General features: G+C 34.7%; 1 protein-coding gene across 1 annotated transcript in view; it reads right to left on the reverse strand.

Annotated features, from left to right (window-relative positions):
* The window catches only part of ifih1 (interferon induced with helicase C domain 1), a 30,472-nt gene that overhangs the window by 13,131 nt on the left and 4,342 nt on the right, over positions 1–12,999 (reverse strand). The window contains exons 4-7 of the mRNA XM_051905327.1: positions 12,743–12,808; positions 5,762–5,955; positions 2,748–2,958; positions 178–395 (exon numbers count right to left, since the gene is read on the reverse strand). Of these exons, the coding sequence (XP_051761287.1) occupies positions 178–395; positions 2,748–2,958; positions 5,762–5,955; positions 12,743–12,808 (689 nt within the window). The remainder of the gene's footprint in view (positions 1–177; positions 396–2,747; positions 2,959–5,761; positions 5,956–12,742; positions 12,809–12,999) is intronic.

Genomic DNA, 12,999 nt, shown 5'->3' on the forward strand with positions numbered 1-12,999 from the left:
GTATATATTCAAAAATGTACTGGTCATGGTGTATATTGTCTTTTTTCATGGCACCTAGTCATTCTCTTTCATCACTTACATTTCAAATATCACTCAAACTCAAATAACTCTTTTTTCTTTGCTCTGTCACTGTAGATTCAGATGCAGATTAGAAGAACAACACAGATTGTCATTTACCTGGAGAATGTGTTGCTCTGCCATCTGCTGACTCATTGCTCCTCCCACTCCAGGTGAGGCAGTCAGACCCAGAATCTGAGGGATTGGAACTGGACTTTTATCCTGCTTCTTCAGCAGCTGGTTCTTATGCTTTTGTCTTAGGTAGCGAATCATGATGTGGTTATACACATCACCCTTCTTCGTGTGGTGGCATTCGTCAATAACCATCAGGGTGAACTCTGCAAATGTACGAATTGAATCAGTATTACAAATCATATTTACCAGATATATTAGAGTTAAAATATATTAAAGTATTCTCAATACTTTAATAAAATTATTAATGTCATTCTAGTGCAATAGTTCTATACATAGTCTTAATTTTATTTTTATTTAAATTTAGATTTTATTCCAAGTTTAATTTGAATAAATGACTCATTAAGGCAAAACCATAGCTTTTCCAGGCATTGGTCAATTTTGAGATTTTGAACTATTTTACTTCCATGACTTCTTTTAGATTAGTGGAAAGAAAATATCCAAAATATGCATTTAAGTGTTTAGTTTATTAAACTTTATCTGTAGATTTCAATTACAATGCATATATTTAAAGGCTGTTTTCTCAAAATTATTATTTTTTTCATCTGCACTAAACCAGAAATCTCCACTTCAGTATCACTTACATATACCAAAATTTACTCTATTATTCTTATCTCTGTTCTGAAGGTTTGTTCATATATCTTTCGTCTGGTTTATGTAACATTGAAAAAATATGGTGAATCTTTTTTCTGGCTGTTGACAGTATTTTCTATGGAAGCTTGTTTCCGCCACTGAATAAAAAATAAAAAAGGTAATTACGACTTTTTATCTCACAATTCTGACTTTTTTTTCTTGCAATTGTGAGTTTATATCTTGCAATTCTGACTTTATAACACGCAATTGCAAGTTTATATCACATAATTCTAAGAAAAGAAGTCAGAATTACGAGAAAAAAAGTCAGAATTGTGAGGAAAAAAGTCAGAATTATGAGATAAAAAGTCACAATTATTTTTTTAATTGTTTAATTCCTTGGCGAAAACAAGCTTTCATAATTTTCTGATTTATGGAGTGATAAAAAGAGATCTCAAAAAACCTTTAACTTTAATATGTCAACAAAATTAAACAATTTTAAACCTGCTTTATCCAATGTTCAGATTTCTGTTCTGGTGCGAATTAGTGCATATAATTATTTAGATGATGCATCATTTACATATTTAAACATAATATTTCGGAAAACTTATAGTACAAAACAATTGTCTTAATGTACTGTGATTAATTAACTGGGGAAAATATAGTGATATCTATTAGTTAACATTTTTTACCTATAGGTCTGTCTTGTCCTAAATCAGGGGTGTCCAATCCTGCTCCTGGAGGGCCACTGTCCTGCAAAGTTTAGCTCCAATCCCAATTAAACACACCTGAACCAGCTAATCAAGGTTTTTAGACATACAGGAAACTTCCAGGCAGGTGTGCTGTGGTAAGTTGGAGCTAAACTCTGCAGGACAGTAGCCCTCCAGAACCAAGTTTGTACACCCCTGCCCTAAAGGGATAGTTTGCCCAAAAATGAAAATTCAGATCAAGAATTCATCATTTACTCATCTTCATGTCATTCCAATTCCAAACTTGTACGACTTTCCTTTGTCCATGTAACATAAAAAGATTTTTTGGTTTTTTTTGTCCATACAATGAAAGTCAGTGGGGTCCAAACAACATTTGGACCCAAAGTTCTTCAGAACATAATTTTGCTCTGAAGAAGTAAGAACATCACACAGGTTTGGAACAAGGCAGAATGTTTAATTTTGGGTGAACTATCCCTTTTATTTGTATGACAATTAATCGCCAGCCAGAATTTGTGATCAGGACAGCACTGTGTATATATACAGTATGAAACACATGTTAATAATACATCGTTCATAGTCATTTTATACAAATAGTAAAAGCTCTTGGTCATTTTTTTTCTAGCATGTGTTTCTAATCAACAAAGGCGAGTGCTGTAAACCCGCAGTCCATTCTCACCGGCTAAGTTTACAGTTTTTGTGCCGCCCTCCGGCGCTCCCAGGGGACTCTGGGGGGAAAAAAAAGGTAGTCTGCATTTTCCACCGACAGAGGTAGTGGGTGATGGGGCCACATTTTACAAATCAGACTTTAAAGGTGCTGCCTGTTTGGCCCCTGAGGGCTGGAATGGGACATGCAGTGGAGCTCAGACTCTGAAAATGACAGCAAATCTCCACTGAATTTGATCAGCCAGACGTGTGGCCCATGGACCAAAAAATAAAAAAAATAAAGGCTTTAAGAGTAAAACGAGGGGGGAAAAAATCAACAAACAGCATATGCCACAGAGGAGGAATCCCACCTTGCGGCGGACGGTGCCAGAGAGACTCACAGGAGAGCTGAATCTGCCAGCAAAGACTGATGGGGAAAACACTGTCACATGAAACCTCAGAGGAGGAGCTTTGGTCTCCTTTCAACATCAGCAGAAGGTGAACCCATTTGACTGGACTCTGACTCTCTGAATGTGTTGAAATAATTCTGTTTAATGCAAGGGAAATGTGACCTACGTGATAATTTGATCCCATCCTCATCGCCATTCTTGGCTTTGGCGAAAGAGTTTTCCAGAATCTGTGCCGTGCAGATGATGATGTCATTTTGCTCTATGATTTGTGGTAAGGAGATTTTGAGCTGCGAGGCTCCGCTGACTCGCTCAACTGAGTATTGGTGCTTCAGAAACCGCCCAAACTCTGCCTTGTAGTGCTGCTCGACCAGGGGAACCTGGAAAGATTATTTAGCAGCATTATTACACGGCTCTCTGAAATGCAACAGTGCCCGCCCCCTTTTCAGTGATGCTGGTTCCGGAAGTATTTTTTCGTAAATTTTTCCAATAGGGATTTTATAATAGTCTTTGTTAAAGAGTTATAAGCTGATCAGCTACGAGGTGAATCACAACACTACAAACTTTGATTTGAAGCAAAAAAGTTTTTGAAAATCAGACAAAAAGATACAGTACGTAATGCTTTAGTGAGGGAAAGAACTACAATCCCATGAAGCATAATCGAAAACTATGGAGAAATGTAAAACTACTCATTTACAAATGTTTATTATATGTATTTAAAATAAATATTCAAAATATGCCTATATATACAAACATTTCACATTTTGAGAGCGTAGTGAGACGACCAACTCGATTACGTCATTCGCAGTGCTTCATGGGAATGGGCGGAGCTAAAGAGCTATTTTGTAGCTTGTTCCTTATTTCGACTCTGATTGGAGTAATTTTCTGTACAGCATCATGGGTAATGTAGTTTTCACTGTTAAACATGATTATTTTAAAAATAAGCTGAAATAATGCTTTAGCAGAAACAAATACCTTCAATTAAAAACCTTGTAGCTCACAGTAGGTCTGACTTTAAAGGTTTATAAGTTATCATTCAAAATCAGTTTCCTTATGGAGAAAATGAATGGCGTTTTTACTTCCGGAACACAACTGTTGCATTCTATTACACAGCTCTCTGAAATGCTGGATTCTGATTGGTCAGTCGCGACATTCTGAGGTCAGCTGTTCACCAATAATGACCGCTCATCCGGATATTTGAGGCGGGCATTTCCTTCATGTCTCTCATTTCATTTAAACGGAGCGTCAGTTATTGAATGTATTTATAGTAAAATAGGACTTCTGTATTAATAGTATTAATAAGATAATAAATGGGTCAGATTTTAAAATGGTTTCATCTTAAATGTGGCAAGTAGTCATGTAATAAGTGGGGATAAGCAGGATAATGTACATCCAGCCACTTTTTTTGTGATAACAACCAGCTGAATGTACATTATCCTCCTTATTAGGCAGTTGCTAATGTTTTCTTTGTGGTCGCTATAGGATATTGCATGACTTTTTTGTGATTTCACTTTAAATGGTCGTTATTTCGCTGCAGGGAACTGGCCGTTTAGAGGAAGTCTGGACCAACCGAGGTGCTGAGTAGTAGATTTGCAACACACTTTTGCTGATGTGGATCTTTTAACACGGTTTATAATTCAAGACATGATTCAGCAGTACAAAAAGTCCCTCTGCTGCTACAGCAAACACTCAAAAACATCATCTCATTTCTGTTTTTCTTTTGCAGAGACTTGAAAAAGACTCCAAGTCAGTGCCTGCTGAACTAATCAATCACAGTTGGGCGGAGGATAATGTTATTGCTCAAAAGTTGTTCTTTCTGTTTTCATGTAAGTATCAACTTTGTCTCAGATGTTTCCCTTAAAATTCTTAGAACAGACTCAAATGAGACATTTGTTGACATACAGTGAGACTTTTTTTCTCAGAATTGCGAGATTTAAACACGCAGTTGCAAGTTATAAAGTCAGAATTGCTTGATATAAAGTCAGAATTGAGTTATAGTCAGAATTGTGTCTTATAAAGTCGGAATTTTTTTCTTGCAATTGTGAATTTTTAATCACGCACTTCCGACTTTATAACTCACAATTTTGACTTTATATCTCTCAATTCTGACTTTATAACTAATAATTCTGACTTTATAACTCACAATTCTGACTTTATATCATGCAATTCTGACCTTATAACTGGCAATTCTGAGTATAACTCAATTCTGACTTTATATCACGCAATTCTGATTTTATAACTCACAATTCTGACTTTATAACTCGCAATTCTGACTTTATAACTCACAATTCTGACTATAACTCAATTCTAACTTTATATCACGCAATTCTGACTTTATAACTCGCAATTCTGACTATAACTCAATTCTGACTTTATATCACGCAATTCTGACTTTATAACTCGCAATTCTGACTATAACTCAATTCTGACTTTATATCACGCAATTCTGACTTTATAACTTGCAATTCTGACTATAACTCAATTCTGACTTTATAACTCGCAATTCTGACTATAACTCAATTCTGACTTTATATCACGCAATTCTGACTTTATATCACGCAATTCTGACTTTATAACTCGCAATTCTGACTATAACTCAATTCTGACTTTATAACTCGCAATTCTGACTATAACTCAATTCTGACGTTATATCATGCAATTCTGACTATAACTCAATTCTGACTTTATCACGCAATTCTGACTTTATATCACGCAATTCTGACTTTATAACTCGCAATTCTGACTATAACTCAATTCTGACTTTATCACGCAATTCTGACTTTATAACTCAAAATTCTGACTTTATATCTCGCAATTCTGAGAAAAAAAAAGTTAGAATTGTGAGATAAAAAGTTGCAATTACCTTTTTTATTTCATAGCGAAAACAAGCTTCTATAGTAAGGACCTTTGAAATAGCTGAAATCATTTGGCGAAGTGATATGGGACTGTAATGCGGTCAATACCTGCCTGGAACTACTTTAGCCGTGCATTTCCCTGAAAATAATTGCACACCTTAGAACGTTCGTCAACCAATCAGATTCAAGCTTTCAACAGCCCTGTAGTATGATATTTTTTTTTGATTATTACACCTAATAATGTTTTACTATTTCTATAATATTGACACAAGCTATATGTTACAGGTGAATTTGTCATATTTGTAGTAGATGGATGGCAGTGAGGCACCTTGTTGACCAGAACGACAACTTTCCCTGGTTGTCCCATCTGCTTCTTCCTTTCCAAATGTTCCTTAGTGATATACACAGCAACTCTGGTTTTACCACTTCCTGTTGGGAGGCAGATGATGATGTTCTTTTCCTCCAGAGCTGGTCTCGCCACCTCCATCTGATAGTCACGCAGAACAATTTCCCTCTTACTCACTAAGAGAGAGAAGGAGAGAGAAAGTGACATGCCATATATCATGATCCTGCAGGTAGACAGTTGTGCTTGCCTTCAGCATCCAGAGCAGAGGAGGGATTCTGTGTCTCGGCGGAGAGTCAGCTATTGCAATTACAGCTGTGTTTTCTTTATCCCCTGCTAGTTAGAATAACATCGTTGTTTATGAAGTCACCCACTCTAAAGCTCATTCAGACTGTCTATAAGCCTGCTGTGAGTCTCACAAAGCCTGTTAAGAACGTGTATGCTATGTTTAACCCCCAAAATCAAAAGAAAAAACATAATGTGCATCCCAATTCACATACTTATGCACTATTCTATGACGTTTTTAAGTACAAATAGTGCAAGTAGTGCGTTCACACAGAAAATTCCAAAAAGAAAAAGTGCACTTTAAATACCCGGATGATGCACTAAATTAATGGAAAAAATGAAGTGTGGAATGTTGGACACTTCATGCACTCAACTGTCGCAGCTCTAATTACGTATCGGAGGGAGAGAGGGGATATCAGACTCCGTTGTTAAATTCCAAAATAACCTTATATAATTCACGCAATGGTATCGGTGCATCCCTAATATATATACATGAATATATTTACATGAAGTAAAAAAAAACTTTTCTTTTGATTTTGGGATGAAATGTGAGCTGCATATGTTTTTGTGAGATTCCCCTTGTAAACATTATTTTTATAGCCTCTAGCTCTCAGTACTATTTAGACTAATGAATCCACATTATCCAAACACAAGCACACAGATATCTCACTGGGGTCTATTTGAGTCCATTTACACGTCTTTAAGTGGTTTCACTTACAGAAAGGCAGAATTCAAAATAGGGTTCCTAAAAGAAACCAGTCTGCTTCAATCTGGAGGAACAATTACCCTCGAAACATGTGAACTGAGAGCTTCTGGCAGAGGACAGATGAGCCAGTCAAGTAGGTCTGTGTGTTTTCATTCACGTGGCTTGATGTGTGTGGAAACTTGATGAGCTCTGCCAGTATTAAACTTTAGTTTTAGTTCTAGGATAATTTAGCATTGGCGTTCAATTTTAGAATAGGGTTTTTAGAATAGTCATTTTCATGAATCTGTGTAAAGATTACTTTTAAATTGTAAAGTGGTATATGTATTCATTACGGGGGTGCTTAATGTCGTGAAAATAATGCAACACAAATTTTTAAACTCAAACCCTCGTGGTAGTTGAAGATACTTGTTCAACTACTGATCTTGTACAAATGTGTTTAACTAATGGTCAACGTTTGCCTACAAATTGACGTCATGACTGAACAGCTCCATTGAGCCAGATTTTATAGTTAAACTTGTAATTTCACATGCCATTGAGAATTAGAGCAAAACTGATATGTAGTGATAAACCGAATCATGGGAATATAGCAAGCCAAATCCATTTGATAGTTCTGAACATCCACTTAACTCTATGTGTCCTTTTTATCTAAAGATGCCCTCATTTATATGATTTGACAAGGTTAATCCACATGCAAGCTCTTGGAGAGTGCTGCTTTAATCAAAGAGGTCATCATTCATAATCAACGTGTTATAGCGAGGCAAAAGAAATATCTAACCCACATACAAAAGAGTGATAAAAACCTTGAAGGATAGCATTACATTGCGAATCATATTGAATTTTTCAGTCAATATTAAGTCAAGCTCGCAAGCCGACCCTGTCCAACCTGACCATTTGATTAATGAAACAGCTTTTAGTTTAGGGAATTCATTACACAAGAAGGAAACAAGGAAGCAACAAATCACATTCCCGGGAGCGAAATTTTATTGCTCAAATGTTGTTCTTTTATAACTCAAGAGACTTAATGGATTTCTCAGTTACGTTATGCAAGTATGTATCAACTTTTATCTCTGATGTTTCTCCTAAAATTCCTTAGGAGAAATAAAAACGGACACAAATGAGATGGTTGTTGCATACACTACCTTTCAAACGTTTGGGGTCAGTAAGTTTTTTTTCAGACATTAATACTTTTGTTCAGCAATAATGTATGGAAGCTTGTTTCTGCAACGGAATAAAAAAAAAGGATAATTGCAACTTTTTATCTTAATATTCTGACTTTTTTCTCAGAATTGCAGGATATAAAGTCGCAGTTGCAAGATATAAAGTCAGAATTGTGAGATATAAGGTCAGAATTCTGAGATATAAGGTCAGAATTGCGAGGTATAAAGTCAGAATTGTGAGATATAAAGTCAGAATTGCGAGATATAAAGTCAGAATTGTGAGATATAAAGTCAGGATTGTGAGGTATAGTCAGAATTGCTAGATATAAAGTCAGAATTGCGGCATATAAAGTCAGAAATGTGAGATATAAAGTCAGGATTGTGAGGTATAGTCAGAATTGCTAGATATAAAGTCAGAATTGCGGCATATAAAGTCAGAAATGTGAGATATAAAGTCAGAATTGCATGATATAAGGTCGCAATTGCGAGTTATAAAGTCAGAATTAAGAGAAATAAAGTCAGAATTGTGAGATATAAAGTCAGGATTGTGAGGTATAGTCAGAATTGCTAGATATAAAGTCAGAATTGCGGGATATAAAGTCTGAATTGTGAGATATAAAGTCAGAATTGCGTGATATAAGGTCGCAATTGTGAGTTATAAAGTCAGAATTGAGAGATATAAAGTCAGAATTATGAGATATAAAGTCTGAATTGTGAGATATAAAGTCAGAATTGCGTAATATAAGGTCGCAATTGCGAGTTATAAAGTCAGAATTGAGAGATATAAAGTCAGAATTGTGAGATAAAGTCAGAATTGTGAGATATAAAGTCTGAATTGTGAGATATAAAGTCAGAATTGCGTGATATAAGGTCGCAATTGCGAGTTATAAAGTCAGAATTGCGAGTTATAAAGTCAGAATTGTGAGATATAAAGTCTGAATTGTGAGATATAAAGTCAGAATTGCGTGATATAAGGTCGCAATTGCGAGTTATAAAGTCAGAATTGCGAGTTATAAAGTCAGAATTGTGAGATATAAAGTCAGAATTGAGAGATATAAAGTCAGAATTGTGAGATATAAAGTCAGAATTGAGAGATATAAAGTCAGAATTGTGAGACATAAAGTCAGAATTGTGAGATATAAAGTCAGAATTGAGAGATATAAAGTCAGAATTATGAGATATAAAGTCTGAATTGTGAGATATAAAGTCAGAATTGTGTGATATAAGGTCACAATTGCGAGTTATAAAGTCAGAATTGAGAGATATAAAGTCAGAATTGCGAGATATAAAGTCAGAATTGTGAGATATAAAGTCAGAATTGTGAGATATAAAGTCAGAATTGTGAGATATAAAGTCAGAATTGAGAGACATAAAGTCAGAATTGTGAGATATAAAGTCAGAATTGAGAGATATAAAGTCAGAATTATGAGATATAGTCTGAATTGTGAGATATAAAGTCAGAATTGCGTGATATAAGGTCGCAATTGCGAGTTATAAAGTCAGAATTGAGAGATAAAGTCAGAATTGTGAGATATAAAGTCAGAATTGTGAGATAAAGTCAGAATTGTGAGATAAAGTCAGAATTGTGAGATATAAAGTCAGAATTGAGAGATAAAGTCAGAATTGTGAGATATAAAGTCAGAATTGCGTGATTTAAACACAACTGATCTCGCAATTCTGACTTTTTCTTGCAATTCTGTCTTCTTTCCTCAGAATTGTGAGATATACTTGCTCATACTTGTGAGTTATAAAGTCCAATTCTGAGGAAAAAAACACTGACTTTTTTCTCAGAATTGCGAGTTTATATCACGCAATTATGAGAAAAAAGAATTGTGAGATGTAAACTCGCAATTGCGAGAGAAAAAGGTCAGAATTGTGAGATAAAAAGTCGCAATTACCTTTTTTATTTTTTATTCAGTGTCGGAAACGAGCTTCCATAATGATGCAATAAATTGATCAAAAGTTAAACTAAAGACAGTTATATTACAAAAAATATATATTTCAAATAAATGCTGTTCTTTTGAGTTCTCTGTTCATCAATGAATTGTGGAAAAAAAAAAAAATGTATCAAGGTTTCCACAAAAATATGAAGCAGCACAACTGCTTTTTGAACATTGATAATAATCAGAAATGTTTCATATTAGAATAATTTCTGAAGGATCATGTGACACTGAAGACTAGAGTAATGATGCTGAAAATTCAGCTTTGATCACAGGAATAAATTACATTTTGCAATATATTACAATAAAAAACAGTTATTTTAAAATGTAATAATATATCAGGGGTTTTTTTTTTTTGATCAAATAAATGCAGCTTTGGTGAACATAAGAGGCTCCTTTCAAATACATTAAAAAAAAAAATTAAAAAATCTAACCGACCCCAAATTTTTGAATGGTAGAGTATAGTAAGAGTTTAGAGTTGTTTAGTAGTTTGGAGTTGTGGACAGCAGCTCAGGAGAATCATAGTCGGTCATATTGTGAGTCAAACATATTATTAATATGTTTGTTCATGTTTAAAATATTTATTGAAGACATCTGATTAGTCTTTTTTGATTGCTCACAACTACTCTTTGTCTAGTAGATAATTTATTTGGAGAAAATTTGAATGAAATCTCCATTCTGATTTTTCTTTCCTACGGGTCCGTCCTCCCTGATTGTGACTTCATGGAGTAATGAAGCGAACTGGCGGATCTCCAAACTCTTCAATCTCTGTGAGCATATGGAACATGTTCTCAATACTCCTGAGAGTCATTGAGGAGATTCACGGCTCTCTCATCCACTCACAATCTAATGCACCAAACAGCTAAACATGTGAATTTTGCTGGTCTTGTAAATCTGCCACTGTAGTTTTCTGAATGGATGTTGGTTGGTGCGATGCATTTTTTACATGCTAACAGTAAAATTAGAGTGTTTATAATCTTCTGACAATATGACATTCCTAGAGAAGTCATCTATCTAGATGAGTTGCTTTTATAAGCCTGTACGATAACTGTTAAGCTAATAGCATTTTTGGCAGGAGGATAGAATGCACTAAACAAATAATTAAAATTGTAGTCAAAATCACATGGAATTCCTCAAGTGGTGAAACACCTGAAGATTTTTAGTGTGTAATGAATCTGTGCATCAGTTTTTACATGCTGCAGTTGCATTACGCTTGCCATTTTTCTTTGCAATGTATATTTGAAGCAATACTAGGCCTCAGTGATATATATTGAATATGTATTTTTGCAATGATTATGCTAGCAATCATGAGTGTTTTTTTTTTTTTAACTTTTTATTCCCTCCTCTAAAGCCTTCCTGTCTCTGGAGAGTATAATGTATTATGAAAACAGAAATTCGCATATGCATATTTACTCATCACACATTTCCTCCTCTCTCCTGCAGATCTTGACCCAACCCGTTCTTGATCACTTCAATATGCCCTCATGTTAGCGGCAGGCCTCGGTCTGGAACAGGCGTCTTTGCTGAACTCCGAGTGGAAATATTCCCTGGATGTGACGGTGATTTAGCACTTTTTTGAGGAGATGGGACTGGTGAACTTTATGCGGTCGAGGGCAAAATCTCACATGTGGAGCTCTAACAGAACCACCGAGCGTCAGCCCGCTGAACACAACTAAGCCATTCTTTTCCATATGCTTTTTAATAATAACTCTTTGAAAATTCCCGAGAGATAATTGCTAGCAGGAATGTTTCTAAGGCGAAGGCTGGATTATGGATCATTAGTTGTTTTGCACAAAAGAACTAAGCTGAAATATCAAAGGGTAAAGAGATTTGATGCCTTATTTCCTTTTAGACAATGATTGAATGTTCAATTAAAGACATGACCAGTATTAAAGCAGGGTTCATTTTAATAGCTCTGTTAATTAGGGTTTTGTGGCATTTAATTCAGTTACTAATTTCAAGGTTCGCTTTTTGACCAATGAATTTGACTTTTCCAATCGTTCGTCATTACTGGAGAAGTATTGGTGAAAATTCATAATTACTTGTAATTCCTATGAATTTGAACGGAAATGGCCAGATCACACAGCATGTACAGATTCAATATACGTCTCAATACGTGTTGGTCTATTTTATTATTTTATGTTATTATTTTATTTTCATTTTATTCATTTTTTTTTTAATTTTTTAAATGTTATTTTATTTTATTTTGAAATGTATATTAATTCATTTTAATTTATATTAATTTGGTAACACTTTACTTGAAGCCTTTATATATAACGCATTATAAACATTTTCAATGCATTAAATAAGGCTTGTAATGCACCTTATAATGCATTATAAGGTCTCATGAATAATTGTAACCATAGTTATAATACATTATAATACTTATCTATTCTTTAAACACACCTTTAGAAAGTATAATGCATTAAAACACATGACAAATTTCATATGTATCTGCAAATATAATGTATTTTAACTTTGGTTACAATTATTTATGAAAAGCTATAATGCATTATAACACACATTATGAATACCTTTATAATGCATTATACAGAAAGGCTTTAAGTAAAGTGTTTCTGCACATTTCTATAGTAGGGATTTTGTTTATTGAAACTTAAGCAACATCAAGCATTTCTCAGTTTCTGAGTGAATGCTGGATAATGATTTTAAAATATATATATTTTTAGAGTTTGCACTCAATAATAGTTCAGAGATGGGCATAACTAGAAACTAAATCCCTGTAATTTGTAATTGAACTGTAATTCTTTTCCCCCCATCTTTTACAGTACATTAATTGCTGGGACTGTCCAAACTGGATCAAGTGCATTAGATACGAACCCACACCCTTTCAGTTTGGATGAAAGTCATTTGACTGTACCTGGTGGATCATCATCCTCTGTGAGATCTCCTTTCTCTTCTTCCTTGCCATTGTACATGTCGACATCTGTGAGAGAATACATGCATTGCGGTTAGTTTGGAAGATTTGAAACACTGTTCTTGGTCTCTCACACTTTTGCATTGCATTGCATGTGTCTGTCCAGGCTTTGATGTTTTTTCAGATAGGATAGAGAAATCAGTCCAATAATGCCAAGATATAGAAAACATTTATCCACGTATCTCCTCACAATAGATGAG

The sequence above is a fragment of the Ctenopharyngodon idella genome, chromosome 9 (genome assembly GCF_019924925.1).
Source record: "Ctenopharyngodon idella isolate HZGC_01 chromosome 9, HZGC01, whole genome shotgun sequence".
Classification (NCBI taxonomy): domain Eukaryota; kingdom Metazoa; phylum Chordata; class Actinopteri; order Cypriniformes; family Xenocyprididae; genus Ctenopharyngodon; species Ctenopharyngodon idella.